At 33.3% G+C, this 16,985-nt stretch overlaps 1 protein-coding gene across 1 annotated transcript in view; it reads right to left on the bottom strand.

Moving 5' to 3' along the window:
• Positions 1-664: 664 nt before the first annotated feature.
• The window catches only part of LOC124352858 (unc-112-related protein-like), a 134,567-nt gene continuing 118,246 nt past the window's right edge, over positions 665-16,985 (bottom strand). Inside the window, exons 2-11 of the mRNA XM_046802569.1 lie at positions 16,705-16,938; positions 15,831-16,093; positions 13,881-14,080; positions 12,483-12,693; positions 10,513-10,700; positions 9,590-9,827; positions 8,243-8,455; positions 7,900-8,136; positions 3,088-3,293; positions 665-2,516 (exon numbers count right to left, since the gene is read on the bottom strand). Of these exons, the coding sequence (XP_046658525.1) occupies positions 3,093-3,293; positions 7,900-8,136; positions 8,243-8,455; positions 9,590-9,827; positions 10,513-10,700; positions 12,483-12,693; positions 13,881-14,080; positions 15,831-16,093; positions 16,705-16,938 (1,985 nt within the window). The 3' untranslated portion in view covers positions 665-2,516; positions 3,088-3,092. The remainder of the gene's footprint in view (positions 2,517-3,087; positions 3,294-7,899; positions 8,137-8,242; positions 8,456-9,589; positions 9,828-10,512; positions 10,701-12,482; positions 12,694-13,880; positions 14,081-15,830; positions 16,094-16,704; positions 16,939-16,985) is intronic.

The following is a 16,985-nucleotide window of genomic DNA, read 5'->3' as shown; positions in this document are numbered from 1 at the left end:
TATTGAATCATTAATATCAGTAAGTAGGCTGGCAAAATTCTTCTTTTGTCTGCCGTAGAAATGTAAAAAAATCTTTTCTGTATGATTTGTCTATCTGTCTGTCCACAGGATAACTTAAGAATTAAATGAGTTATAGAGTTAAATTGTGTAAACAACCTCAGATAAGCCTGTTACACGACAGGTGGTGTGGCGTACTCCTACATTATAATTTATTCGTTACACTGTCTGTTAGTAAACAATCACTCGCATTTATGCTAATAACTCGAGCAATGAATGTAACTCAATTTCTTTTCATTTAAATATAAATTAAATACAACATCAATGACTTGAGGATAATTTTATCTTCTTTTCACATTACAATAGTAAATTTATATTAGTGAGACTTTACAGGATTACATATTTTATTATTATTAGGGTGTTATACTTAGCAATTTAGAGTATTATTAGTGAAAACAAAGAGCGCATTTAAATTATAACATTTTTTTAAGGTGATTTATATTTAAATGGGATATAAATGAAAGGTATTTTGAAATTAATTCAATTCTCTCTTCTATTCCAGCCGTTATGTTACTTTCAATATGACTTCAAGTTTTATAAAAGTGAAGGCTTCTCCAATCAATTGGCCATTGTTAATCATAAAGGTACAATAATAAAACACAGTTAATTTAATTATATTAGTAGTAGTTTATTATAACAATATAAAACGTGAGTACAGCAATCCCACAAAAATAAATTAATCTGAAAATTTTCATTCTTTCACTTTTTAATCTGTAAGAGCTCAGCTTAATACATTCTTTTATATTTACACCTATACACTATTATACACCTTATTGCTGCTAAACACACTGAATGCTACACTGTAGTTTAGTGATAAAGTAGTCTTAAATATTAACAAATTAACAGTCAATAGTTATTTTATTACATTAACACTAAAGCGCTAGTTTGACACATCGAAAGGCTAAATACTTCATACGGATTCTAATATTTAAGATCAATATTACTAATATACTGGCTTGCAAAATAACAGTTTACACTTATCCCATTCATGCATGTAAAATGTTCCTTTATAGGTACTATCTGAAAGAATATTAAAATGCAATATATTCATTATGACTGTATAAACACTGACTCTATTCTATTCATTTACCAAAGATTAGCTATTGATATGGGAGACATTATTCATTTCAGTATGTGACAATGTATAATAAATCTTGAAATGAATCCACAATTTGATTGTATTAAATCTTAATTTAGTATATAATCTAAAAACACTACTGAAATGGGCACTTTTTGATTAGAAAAATTTAAAATATCAAAGAGATTTCATGCTTGCGGTTAAACCCTATTTTGTGTATAAATGTTAAACATTTTCAGATAAGGCCAGTACTAATTTTGGAAGACTATGTTATGTTTATTCTCGTCCTCCATCTTCTAAACTTCAACATAAAACTACACTTATACTTAAATAGTTTACAACTAACTATATTTTTACAAATTAACAAAAATTGACTCAAGGGAGAATTTAAAGAGAACTACAATATGTGGGAATGAGGCACGTATTTACGCTTCAATATTATACTCATAATCCTGCTCTCTAAGACTTAAACTTTTAAGAATATAAATCATAAATGTGTTTGATTTCAGTTTTATAAGGCACTGAATTTTTAGTCACTTCAAAATGCACAAGCCATCTACATTTGGCCTGAACTTAACTGTATCTGCATCCATATTTCCAAAACATATCAAAATAATATATTAAGTAAAATTTACCAGCTTCTCTAATTGAAGAAGTTCTATTCACGCTAACTCCTTAACAGTTTAATAAAACAGAAATCTATTCGTTACAAACATTTATAATTTATAAGTCAATACAGATAACACAATAATGATTACAACACTCAATACGTTTAAAATTAAATAAAACACAATGTACAACATTTACAAAAATATGTTTAACATTAACTATAGTAAAGTTTTTACATATTCAACAGTTCATTCATTGTCGCTGATATAACATTATTGTTTTAGGTAACTGTAAAAAATTATAAAATAAATGTGATTAAACTGAAAAATTGCTCATGTACCATATCAATCTTGAATGTACAACAATTAAAACCCATTCCCTTAAATTCCATGCTGATTTTAATGGCTCGTTAACTCATTCTCTCTTCAGTCCCCTTAACTCTCACATACCGACTGGTCTCATACATCTAACACACACCCGTATTACAAATAATATACCTTTTTACGGAATTTTATGGCAGTTGAAAATATTTAAGTTAATAAATTTGTAAATCATAGTGTAAAACTATAACATTATATATGAATTTAAGGTGTTATGTTTGAAGACTTGGAAGTTAATTCAACAACAGTACAGTTATAAATATTTTAAGCACTTTAAACGTGTTGTATAGGTACGAATATTGTATAGGTACTACAGATGTTAACGAGTGAATCTTCTTCAGGCACTATTTACAATAAGCTGAACAGTTGAAGCTTTATGATGGTCAGGAAATCTGAAACACAAAGGACATTAATTTTTTTTAATCTTAGTTTTATAATGAACAATATGCGAGTCATGGATCCACGAGGAACTAAAATGTCTTTGCATGCGATAATTCATTAAACTAATATAGTAAAACCTCAATTTTCAGAGATAATAGAAGCTGAACATGTTTCGGATAACCAACAATATAGTACGAGCTTATATTAACACCAAGAACTTCCAGGAAATCAAAATGAGTACACTCAAATCATAACAGTACTATATTATTTTATAATATGTATAAAATAAGAAATATTTTACTAAACTTTTTTAATCAAGTCAGTATAATTCAATTTATAGTAACTAAAAGCGTTGTGAAGAAAACCTGACCTTAATATTTGTAATAATGAGTTGCTAAGTACGCTAATTGTGTATTTTAATGCTTTATCTACTCATATTTTTCACTTATTATATTTTCCTAATGGCAAACCGGATTATTGACTATCTAGATCATTGAGTTAATTAATTGGGCAATTAACTCTCTACTGTATTTTAAAAGTACAGTAATTAAATGAGATTCAATACCTGCTAAAGATACTTACAATTTTTACACCCAACCGCCTGTCAACTTGTGGAAAAGGTCCTGATTTAGAGACTGGTTTGCTTCTTTTGACCTCATTGACAGGAAAATGTAGCCTCCAATAAACTCATGAATTACTTTACAGTCTGCCGAATGGCAAGCAAAGATTATGTTTCCTTCTTCAAACTGCACCATCATATGTTTCACCTCCCAGTTCACATTCCATGCCTAAAACATAAAATTGAGTGATAAAATTCCATAAATTGAATAAAACAATTTAGTATAAGAAATACAAGTTTATATTGGATATCAACATGAATCATAAATAACATTAAATGGATTATCTGATATGGAATAGAGCATTCAGGTGATATAAATGTGGTAATTACTTGGTAATACAATCAAGAATTGAGACAAGGCAATCCACTTCAGCCACTAAGTATACAGATACAGATTGCACGAAAGTGGTAAACATGTATTTATTTCGTTATTTAATATCTGTTCAAAACAAGTACGGTATCAAAATGTTTGTCTTTTTACAACCTCCTTTATGTGTAGTGACAATATTTTATCTTTGCGTTAGTTTTGATGTAATTTTCCTTTAAAGTATTTAAAAGATCGCTATTTTGAAACTATCAGTGATAGATTTTTTCTTTCAGCAGGAAATAGTATTCTAATAGAAATATAAATATGCTGTAACTTAAGAGCTGGATGTAGAGAAATGACCTTGAGTTTATTCTATAAGAACAATGTTGAACTTCAAACTGTATTTATGATCATAGAATTATGGGGGATGTTTAATTTTAAGGGTGTAATGAATACAGTACGCATCCAAATGTATTTTAGTTTATGTGTAAAGTGTATATTTTTAAAGTATTTAAACAATAAAATACAAAACTGTTTGCAAAAGTATTTTTTATAAACAAATGGTGAAAACATTTTTCAAAACCTAAAAAGCATTTTAACACATATTAATTAAATCTGTAAAATGCGATATCTCCTGTAATTCTATCATTGAAAAAGTGGTTGTAAAATAGTTTCAAGTTTAACCCTTAGCGCTCCAATGGCCTGCATTGCAGGCCATGGTGGATTCTTCTACAGCCTCTGATTATATATGAGCTTGCCAAGTACAGCACTCCCGCGGCCTGCATTGCAGGCCATGGCCGACTCCCCTCTACAACTCCTATTTATTATCTCAATGACGCCATTCGCACTCCGAATTCTTTTGCTACGTATGACGTAAACTGATTTAAAAGGGCTTTTAAAGGGCAACATTAATGTAGGTTACGCAATTAGTTACAAAGTTGCATTTTGTTTTACTAATCAGACAATATTGTTAATTTTACTCGTGTTTCTTGATTTTATTTATATTTCATGGTTATATAATTTTAAACTAACATTTTAAATTAGTTGCATTATGAGAAAAATACAGTTTTTTTTTATTAGTTTACAAGGTATCTTACTATCTAAAAGAAAATAAATTAATTAAATGAAACCTTAGTTAGTGAAAAAAACAACTATTCTTTACTATATCTGACATAAATATAGAAGTTATGAACTGTTGTGTCTTTGTTTGCCACATACAAAAAATGCTTGATTGAGAAGGTGATGTCACTGTCTATAATCAGCCCGTCATAAATAACCAAACCGGAAGACCCTGATAGGAATACACCAAGGTAGCTGACGACTCATTGTGTCAGTTACAAGTTTTACGTTGTAGTGTGACTGATATTGACTTATTATAATGGCTGACGAACTACTTAGGTCAGATAATATTAGGTTTATATTAGGAAATATAAGTAGTGAAAGTGAAACTGAAAATGACAGTACAGTTGAACAATCCACTAGTTGCCCATATATCTTACCGGTCGACATCTTTTGCCGCGGAAATTGTTGACAGTGATCATGACAGTGACATTGACAACAATATTGAGTTTGAATATGATGGTAGTGACAGTGATGAGGAGGACACAGGAGGACCTAGTGTTCGTGCATATGAATGGCGTCAATGGGTTTAAATGACGCAAGTTTCCCAGAATTTGATCATTATATACAGAACAATTGTGGTTTTCACCCACCACCTAATTTTAAACAGAGATTTTGAAATTGAATATTTTCAATTATTTTTCACGGACAATCTTTTAAATGAAATTGTTATTGAGAGTAATCGATATGCTTTAGAAAAAATTCAAATTAGTACCCTGCTACAGAAGTATTCGTGCTGGAAATCATGGGTGGACATAACGTTAACAGAAATGAAGGCATTTATTGGCGTAGTACTCAATATGACCCTTAATTCAAAGTCTTCAATTGAGGACTATTTTTCTAACAATTGGTTGGACTGCCAACCGTTTTTCAAAAGTGTTTTCTCAAGGGAAAGATTTTTGCAAATATTTTGGTCGCTACACATATCTCCACCGATCAGTACAGGACCTATTTTAGGAACACTTACCCGTTCTGGGAAGGTAAAAAGATTTTTATTATATTTGGAACAGAAATTCAGGGAATACTATGTTCCAAATAAGCACATTAGTGTTGATGAAAGCACAATAGGATTCAAGGGCAAGAGTACAATTTAGAGTATATAATAAAGAGAAACCCATAAAATGGGGTCTAAAAATCTTCGTGGTGTGTGTGATGCTACAACCGGGTATGTGTGCGCCTTAGAACCCTACATGGGTTCTCAAACTGCAACTACGATTGATCAGACAGACTTACTTGCCACCACAAAAATTGTTTTATCACTGTTAAATAAAATGGAAAGTACGTATGGGAATGTTGAAGGTTACCACATCTACACCGATAGGTACTATACTAGCGTGGAGCTAGGCAAGGAATTGTACTTAAAGAAAGTACATTTAACGGGTACAGTCAATAGAATGAGGATTGGTCTTCCAAAGAATCAGGGGCAAACCAAAATTTAAAAAAAGGACAATTGATATCTTTTAGCAAGACAGTACTAATGAAAATCCTACAAATGTTCATGTTTTGGAATGGAAGGATAAAATACCAGTGGTAATGTTGTCTACACTATATGACAATTCTACGAAAATGTCACAAGGATTAACTAAAAGTGGACGTGAAGAAACAATTGAGAAAACCTTCCATCATCTGCCGCTATAATGATTTCATGGGTGGAGTGGACGTTGCCCGACCACTATATATCGTCTTATTCCTTTTACCCGAAAAACATTGAAGTGGTGGAGAAAAGTTTTTCTTCTGGGCTTTGGATGTCTCCGTAGTCAATGCATTCCTTTTACAGAACACGTGCCGATCACCTGGTGCGAGACCAATGCGAACAGAGGCAATTTAGAAAGAAGCTGATCAACTCTTTAGTCGGCGAGTTCCGAAACCTAAGAAAAAGAGGACGACCTTCTGCAGCTGAAGAAGAAGACTACAGACTCAATGGGAAGCTACACATCCCAGAAAACTTAGAGGCAAGGGAAAAACAAAGACTGTGTGGTGTGCAGTGATAGGAGTGAAGGGGGAGTAAGGAAACGAACAAGGACATATTGTGATACATGTCCCACAAAAACCCGGACTTCATCTAGGTAACTGCTTCAGACTGTGTACCACACAGCTAAGAAATATAAGTAATAATTATATATCATATGCTTATTTTATTAGTTTTAAAATATTTTTATGGTTTTTTGCATTTTATCTAATATTTTAACATTATATTTACTTTTTTACATAATATATCATAAACATTTCAATTTTATATAAATGTATATTTTTGTGTATTGTTTAAATAAATATATAACAGTAAAAATGTTATTGTTTTTACACATGTTTTTATTTAATTTAGGTTAGGTTATTTATTTTCAAAAGGCAATCTGAACTATGAAACTAATACACACAAGTGCAGAACTATGTTCTCAGCACCCAGTCGCTAAAAAGCACTGGGTTAAAATAGTGTTGATCACCACTCATAATGTAATATTCGCATTTAGGTGTGAAAACGGTATTGAATTACTGAAGGGTTAAGACGTCGCACTTTGGTATCAACAACTACTATTCCTTACTACTATTCCATACGGAAGTAAAATAATTAAACTGAAACATAGATAATTAGCATGAAAAATAGTACTAAAAAATTGCATATTTTTACAAAAAAAAAATATATATATTCACTGACAAGGTGAAAATTGTCTAACATATAGTTTTTAAATCAACTAATCTTTCACAAAAATATATAGGTACAATACAAATTATTATACAAAATTATATTTAATGAGGTGACAGGTGGCCTGCAATGCAGGCCACGGGAGCGTTCGTGGAAAGTGGCAGTGGCCTGCAATGCAGGCCACAGGAGCGCAAGGACATGAGCCACGAACTAAAATTGGACCTATAGGGAAAATGGCACTGGCCTGCATTGCAGGCCATAGGGGTGTAAGGACAAACACCGCAAATTCCAGAGGAGCGCTAAGGGTTAATATTGTATTGATGGGGCTAAAATTAAGATGGCCAGTAATACAGCTAGGTCTTAAACCATTTCTGAGTTATGATTTGCAATCAAAAACACATACAGACAGACGCTAATAGAAGCAATATAGATCATAGTGCTAGAGGTAATTTGTTGTTTATTTTCACCTATGAAACCATATTTCAAAATACTTCCCAAGATTATTTTAAGCACTCTTTATAATTTTAGTCTCACTTTCAAAGATTTTATATAAGTCTAACCAAAAGGCTTATTCTATTCTCATATGTAGTATCTTGTGAGTTTGGGATTTTTAATTTATTGTTTAATTTCTCAAATGCAGTACTGCTATGACATGCTAGACACACTTTTCAATTTTAAACTTGTAAATTATCACTATCAATAACGTACCTTCATGGTATTGTAGGTCCAAGTCTTGATGTGATCTCCAGTATTGATGTCCATCCTCATGAGCCTGTTGAAGGCAACTCCCAACAGTTCCTCTTTCTTGTGTCCCATGATCTTGACAACAAACAGTGAGATGCCAAAGTCAGGCAGAGATTGCCAGGCCTTGATGTAGTTCATCTTCGCTTCCAACAAAGCCAGGTCTTTAACATTGGCGTGTGCTTCCAGTATACGCTGCACTAACTGTAACATGACAGGGCAGTTGGTCAGATAAAATCGAAATTAACATTACCAGTTTCTTCAATGTAATGACAATTTTATAAAACAACTACATAAGCAAGCATCTGACCTTTCCCTTCAGTTTCTTGGCGATGCGGGGAGCCACATAGTCGTCAGGCGTGATGTCCAGAGATGCAGGGTTGATGGCTGGTGCTTGCGCGGGGTGCTGCATCCGCAGGAGCGCCTGGATATTGGCCACTTCCGTCTCATACGATGCATCTGCCAGCGTACGCCCCTTGGCTGCCAGTCGACATGCTGCCATCCATTTGGCATACTGACTCTCCTACAAACCAGAAATTATCAGCTGTTTTGCTTGTTTCTTTTTATGAATAACTTATCATTTTATTAATTATAACTATTTTGTGTTTAAAATATTGTTTCCATTCATGCTTAGATGAATTTTTATGTGGCTAAAACGTTCACTCCCTGTTTTTATTTGAAATAAAAATCACTCCCTGTTTTTATTTGAAATAAAAATCACTCCCTGTTTTTATTTGAAATTAAAATTATCAGAAATAAAAATAATAATGGATAACAATTGCATCCAGAATAATTTTCTTCGTTCTAGCTTATAAATACATTTTTCTTCAAGAACTTTATATCCTTTTTCAACATTAAATAGATTTTGGTCTTGTATCAATTTTTTTAAAGCCATTTAGAGTTTTTAATGCAGTTCTTCATAGAATAACGTTTAAGATTTTATTTTAGGTAGCCAATTATTTAATAACAAATGTTTAGATGATCATTTCCAAATATTAATGAAGTATTATTAAAACTCTACTAAATGGGTTTTAAATATTACTATTTTCCATCGCTCAGTTATACAAAACAATCAGTAACATTACATTTCGAGATCTGCAATTTGATCTCTTCCTCGGGTGAATTACTAACCTAACATATAACTAAAATCTAGGTTAAAATAAACAAATCATATCAGATTGTTGTGACACGCATAAGTCAGGAACCTTAACAACCATGTTGTGTTTCTACCCAACAAACAAGTGAAGACATAGAACATGGCTGTTGTGGTTCCTGACTTATGTGTGTCACAACACACTGGTATGATTTGTTTATTTTAACCTAAATTGTAATTATGTGTTAGGTCAGTTATTCACCTGAGGAAGAGGTCAGATTGCAGATCTTGAAACTTAGTGTTACTGACAGTTTTGTATCTCTGAACAATGGTAAATGTACAGAAAAATCCTGTTTCCTTCCATCGTTAAAAACAAACGTTATACGAATATTACTATTATTACGAAATTCTGTATAGAGACACAATGATAATTTTATATTGTGACTTATATAAAAACGTCTGCTCTGTTATGATTTTGCATGCACTATTTATAATTTTTTTGCTTGATAATATTATTGGAAAATAATGTCTGGAATGGGTAGAGTACAGAAGGTTGTAACTTACCGACTCACAGCGTATGTACATTTCACTCATGCCCTCAGGGCTGGCCACCTCCAGCTTGATGGAGTACTTGTTCTGACTCAGATTGACTTCTGGTGTGACTTCGCAGCCACGTAGATTGATGTCCAGTGTTGGCGCTGCACCAGCTCCACACTCTTCACGCGACTTGTACAGCCTCAAATGAAGGTCCCGGCAGGTGAACCAGTAACGTTTGAAGGCCTTCAGTGTGAATCTCTTAGGTCTGCAATAGCAGAAATAAAAAAATAAAATATTTAAATCATTTAAGAAGAGTTAAGATTTTGTACAATCCCCCAATGAATTAATTGTATTGTTGGAGTGAATAGAGCAGAACACCTAATGGAAAACTTATTGGAATACAAGAAATCTGTATGTGTAGAGAGAAATTTAATACCAATCCCATTTTGGTTCTATGTTTAAAGAAATATATGGATGTTTAACACATTTTGCTCTAAAGTGGATTTCGTTCATTATTCTGGTCTAAAATGTTGCATAATACTTGGGACCAATATATAAATAAATTGATTTAGGCAATAAATTGTACCTGATTTGTCTAGACATGTGACCAAATGTCAGAAACATACAGATATTGCGTGATTCAAACCATTGTTGCTAGGGCCTTTCACTTATTGTTAGGTATTGGGTCCTGCTCTTATATTTCATACCCATACTCGTAAATAATTCATTACATGTTACATTTATGATATAACATTACAAAAATAGCTAGATGATGATATAGTATATAGTTTTCAAATTGAAACATGGGGGTTGATGTGCATGATCAATCATATTGAAAGAGACAGCCTTTTAATCCATTTACTTACAAAATCATCAGTGCTTGACTGTCCATTTTAAATTTTGAATATTTATTGAATATATTATAAACTGACAATGGCATTTATACTAACTTGAGGAAGCGCAGGTAGTCATAAAGTTCAGGCACTTGTGTGATGTCATTGGTCCCGGAAATGCGAGAGCCTTCCAAAGACACCTGAAGGTCGGTCAATGCTGCATCAATCTCATCATCTGCAGCTGATACTAGTGAACTGTTGTCCAACGATGGCTGTGGAAGACCGGCTTGCAGGTTCACTTGTACCTGGACAAATTTCTTTGTTGTAACAAATTTTCTTTTAAACCAAAAATATACACTAGGAAGTAATTATCTGAAATGTAGTTAACCGAAGTTTAAGGCTATCCAAAGTACATAATAAGGATGAATTTTTATCATAACCCAGTAATTTTGTTGGATAAGTCTACTTTAGAACAAAAAGTTACTCCTACCTAAAACTCTTTATGAATTGTTTTATACACAACTGCAGCATGAGATTCATACTACCTGACTAAAATATTACTTTTGTGTGAATATTACAGCAGTAAACGAGTGATAAGAGACTGCTTTTAGAAGTGTGATTGAGATGTCAGCTGCAACGATGTTTCTGTACAAGTATTAGAATATTAATACGTATTGCTTTAATAAATTAAATGTATACTGTTTTGTACATTTTCCTATATAACAAAGTTAAACTTGGTGCTGTATAAACTAATATGCTATTATCTTACTTTCCGTTCAGAACTAATTTCATACAAAATCTTTAAATAGTGAATGTTGACTCTCGCTGTAGGCACACGTGCGTGCTTGCGTGATGCCGCTGTTCAACTCATATATATTTATCAATAATAACCATTTAATCTTAGACAAGCTAACTTTAATGACTCAAGTATCTCATTCATTGTATATAAATCATTCAAAAAATATAGTCCAGTTACCACCTACGTACACATATTGTCACCACTTTTACAGAGTATATCGAACTTATTACTTCCTTCTCCAGTGTCAAACAACTGTTGTGCCTCAGCCTAAGCTAACCCACCTCAGAGACTCTACAGCTACTATGTCATATACAACTCATGATATTTGTTATAATGATCATGAGTTCATTGGCAGTTTGTATCACATGAGCAACATTCTGGTAATCAATTCTGTACTGGACTTCCAAATATCGATTTTCTCTTGTCATGGATATTGCACTTCTTAATGAATGTTATCCCCTACTATAATGCTCCGTAATAGCTAACTTACAATACTTCAACTATCATTATTGTAGTGTATCCAAATCAGAGGTATCTGCAGAATACCTGGTGACTATCCTGTGTACGCATTGACAGTGGTATACACTGTGCATATGTTGGCGATAGCATACACTGTGTATACGCTGACGATGGCATACACTGTGTACACATTGACGATGGCATACACTGTGTACACATTGACGATGGCATACACTGTGTACACATTGACGATGGCATACACTGTGTACACATTGACGATGGCATACACTGTGTACACATTGACGATGGCATACACTGTGTACACATTGACGATGGCATACACTGTGTACACATTGACGATGGCATACACTGTGTACACATTGACGATGACATACACTGTGTACACATTGACGATGACATACACTGTGTACACATTGACGATGGCATACACTGTGTACACATTGACGATGGCATACACTGTGTACACATTGACGATGGCATACACTGTGTACACATTGACGATGGCATACACTGTGTACACATTGACGATGGCATACACTGTGTACACACTGACGATGGCATACACTGTGTACACATTGACGATGGCATACACTGTGTACACATTGACGATGGCATACACTGTGTACACATTGACATGACATACACTGTGTACATGTTGGCAATGGCATATTCATCAAGACTTGGTGTACTAAAAACTATTGTGGTTCACTTCAAGTTTTATGTAATTTCAAAAAGGAATTTAAATTTCAATTATATTGATGAACAAACTCACATATATCACTACTGTAATCACAAAATCATATAATACCTGTAGGGCTGCGAACATGAGAGCCTCCTCTTCTGTGCAGTCGAGCTCCTCATTCAGCAACATCCACTTGGCCTGCTCGTAGATCTGGTTTATTCTGACGGCATCGGTTTTGGGGTTCAGGTCGTAGAAACAAAGGAACTTAAATCTAAGTCGCAGTGTGTCGAATTCTCTCACACCCTGTTCCATGATGGACAGTGATGAGTCCAACCATCTGAAATATAAATTTATGATTGTAAAATAAATTTATCAAATTACTTATTTTCTTTCCATTTATTTCTCTTCTCACACAAAATATATTTGAACATTCACTAAAATGCATGTTTTATGGCATCTCATTTTGAGTTTAAGGTTTACAAGAGCACAAACTGATTAATAGTAGAGTTGTCTACTGACCCTATGACCAATAATACCAATATATAAGTTTTTTGGATATACACAAAACCACTCTGGAGATTTTTCTGTTAAGGATTGATCAGTTTCTAACATTAAAAATGTTATTGAAACATCTAATTACTTAAATATATAAAAATGATAGAATGTTAATTTGAAGTGAATTGTCCCACAAATTTTACAATTAGATCACATGTAATACAGTTAGGGATTAATATGTCGGGGAGTAGAATGAATCCCACATTAAATTCTATCTCACAAGATAAAAGGTTTGAGAACCAATGTTGCTGACTTTAAGAGGTGCTTTATCAAAGCACTCAGCTCAGTTAGGACTCTTTTAATTCTGTGTATTCAATATATTGACTGAAATTTGTATTCCAAATTTTAGCTTAACCTCACATTCAACTTCGTCGTTTTTTTATTGAAAGTTATTTAAAAGCATGGTTCTCTACTTACCATGTATGAGCAATAGTTTTAAGGCCTTGGATATATATTTTTACAATGTTTGCATCTAACTATATTGTCTGAATCGTATTATTGGGTTTTAGTGACAGTAAAAAAACAAATTCATCTAAAAACAAAATACTATCTTCACTTTGAAAGTTGTATCTTTTTCTAATTGAATAGTATAGAAAAGCTTTGTCTAAAGAACTACTCTTACATACACTGGCAAGCAAATTTGTTTAAACAGGCAGTATAATTTACATGTTTGTAAAGGTTGGATGTTGATAATACATAATTTGTTGAATCAATTGATTCTGTTTCTTATTCTAGGTGATTTCTTAACAAAACTATTATTTTATCATATTTTTAATTCTTTTTTTCCATATATCTCCCGAATAAAATAATGAAACATTTCACAAGTGTGACTGTACTTTTCCTCCAAATTCTTATTTAGTCAATTACACTTTAAACTTATGTTCTTCGTTTGATTTTCAATAACCATGTGGTTTAAAAACGTGAATCATAATAACATATGTTGAATATTTAACATAAATCATAACTGACCCAACATTCATGCGCGCTTTCTCAACAAGGGTCTTGGGCCGCAGCAGAGTAGCCCTGGATTCTTGGTTGGGCGTTGGGCTGTGGGCGAGGGAGGAGTCCAGGCTACCATTGAGCATCTCCAGTGTTGTCACATTACCGTTGAGTGCTGGAGAGTAACTCCCATTCAGCTCAGAGTTGTTGTTCCTCTTCCATGTTCCAGTCTGTTGTAACAGATAGCATCAGTTACACAAGCAGCGTTTAACACTGGAGATGAGTTGGGAACATTGCCGAAAGGAGAGCAATTAAAGGAGAGTTTATGTGCCCTCTTTCTAGAAATCACTTTATAAGATCCACCAGCAAGTTTCAATATCTTAATCTGTTACTATTAGACAAGAGTTATTTTTTGTGCAATAGGTATCTCTTATTGAATTTATTAATTTTATATAACATATTTTTATTCTCAAATCTTATCTTATGTTACCTTGGTTTTCAGATCTTATTTAAATGTTTTTACTTATATTATTAACCCTGGAACTGGTAAATTTGTAATTTACAACGAATTTCTACCTGCTGTAAGTCTTATGCATATTACAATTTGGGTGTTATTGCGGTATAAATAATTTTTTTAACTCTTAAAAGTTATTATTATAATCATGATTCAATAAATGCCTTGTAGACCATAAAATAAACATAAATCAAGTGTGTACTTTTTAGTAAAGAAAAAAAAATGAAAACAGGTGTTTTGGGACTGGTACACTTTTGTAAGAAAATCACTGATCCCTTCAACTTCCAGTCAAGCCAACCACATTTAAGGTGGGTTCTACCACTGGCTTTACCACAGACCAGTGACTCTCATAAGTGTACACCAGACTGCCAAAATTTCTAATGTCAGGTCCAGGAATCAAACCCACGACTCCATGGTTACCTCCCATGAGAAGAGCTAGCTCCACTCAGTGGCAGAAAGGTGGCATAATCATCTCAGAAATGTAGAGTAAAGTTGACAAGAAAGTTCAAGAATGAAATTGGGAAAATTAATTAAAACAGACCTGAAACAATTTAATGATCTCGAAGAGAACATTTACCATGGAAAAACATGTATGTTATCTATTTGCTATAATGCTATAGCTGTACTTTTTGTTGGACAAAAAAATAATTCCAAATAATTTAATTTTAATCTTTTGATTTCGTGGCAAATCTAAGACATCTCCTGTTAAAGTTGGAAAGTTTACAGTAAGCCACTGAACACTTTTACATACATCACACATTAAACAAGTCTTTTTTTAGCTGAACTATGTATTAATCATCACATGGCATCTGAATGTGAAACATTTATAATGAGTTCACTGATAGTAATCTAATCGTAGCAACTTATGTAATGTGTAATGGAATCCTAATAACATTTCAATATTTAGTTTACTTGTGAAATGTCTTTAGGTTAATAAAGATAAGCCAACCAGTCACAGCCAAATGTTCTCAGCATGGAAATAACACAAGCCATTACAATCCAATTATGATTTAACCCAATGATGATTTTATTGCAGTCATAAATTTGTATGCTCATTTAAATTCAACTAGTCTATGAGTAATACAGAAAAAATTAATAAAATCGACTAAGGGCATGGGTAAAATTATCTTACTATCGAGATACTAGAATTACTGGGGGTCACTCTTGAGTTACAGAACTTGATTTAAATAAAAAGTACATTATGGAAAGTACAAGAACAAGCTGGATGAAATATGAGCTCTGCTTGTCAAATTAGTCTTTTTCCCTCGATACACTGCAAGAGGTTGAAGAGGTAAAAAAGCTATAGCTTGATCTCATGGTACAGTTGTCTTACTTTATTTTGTACAGCTTTTAAAAACAGTTGAATTAATAAACACAAACTGTCAAGATTTAGAAGGAAGAAAAGTATTTTAGGAGAAACCCTACTTGCATAAATATTAGAGTGGCTGTTGAGCAGATATACTGACCGTGCTCATGGGAGAGCTGATGGGGGTGGAGGTGTAGTGCCTGGGAGTTACAGGGGCGCACATGAAGGGTTGGCTTTTGTCTAGAGACCCCGTTGATCCAGCTGGACTCTGATTGGCAATAAATGTGTTAGTGTCTGCCGCTATCAACTTGCCGTTGGTTCCGTTCACCTCTCGCTTCTTGTTGGGGTAGTCCTTGAGGTTGTATTTGAGATGGTTTGGTTCCAGAGGTTTACAGAAGGACACCTCCTCTGGGTGGCGAATACCTGGTAAACACATGAAACATAAACAAAATTGTTATATACCGACAAATGTAGTAATTCTTCAGTGTAGACATGCCTGCTGGAGAATCTTTATATACATTTTTAAGATTTAAGCTAGGGGTTACTCCATTTCAAATTAACCAATGAAAAAATCCATAGTTAAAATGAAAATTTTTTACATTTTTCTGCACTTTACTTTTTGAGTAATAAGTTTTCAAAAATCCCCAAAAGGCTGTCTCACTTCTTAGTATTGTATTTACAATGTAGTTAAAAAAAGCCATCTAAGATGTGTGCTCAAATGCTTTTCAATTTTAAATGCTCTTTAATTTGATACATCACATGACCATTATTTCACCTTTCAAAAGCCGTTTTAAAATGATTTTGTGGATTTGTACATGAAAAGCACTTTTGTAACCTATAATGGGAAGGGTTTATTTAATATGAATATTATGAATACTGAATTTAGCTCCAGTTTTTTCCATTAGAGATCTGGCATGGATTTGTCTTGGGATATTGTCTTTGTATGTGTTAAAAAATATGAAAATGTGGCAGGTCTAAAACTTGCCAAGATAAAAACTATCTTTATCTGCATTAATGATCATAAAGAGACTCACCCAGTTCTTTACAAAGGTTGATGACAGCGTTGAAGGTCTTGACGGAGAAGTCGACACGACAGTCGAGGTACCGCAGGTCAGGCAGTTGGACTCGGAGAGTTTTGTGCATAGGGGTGAAGTGCAGCAGGGCATCAGCTTGGACACCATACTGGTCTATGGTAGAGCGTGTGCGTGTCAGCCAAGCATTCTTGGCAGGCCACCACAGAGCATGGTCTGACCAGTCCATGGCTATGTCTCCAACAAAAAAAAAACAATAATAAGTTAGGGTGAGGATTTTATAT

Source organism: Homalodisca vitripennis, chromosome 1 (assembly GCF_021130785.1).
Source record: "Homalodisca vitripennis isolate AUS2020 chromosome 1, UT_GWSS_2.1, whole genome shotgun sequence".
NCBI classification, from domain to species: domain Eukaryota; kingdom Metazoa; phylum Arthropoda; class Insecta; order Hemiptera; family Cicadellidae; genus Homalodisca; species Homalodisca vitripennis.
Note: the sequence above shows the minus strand (reverse complement) of the source record. Positions and strands in the feature narration are given on the sequence as shown.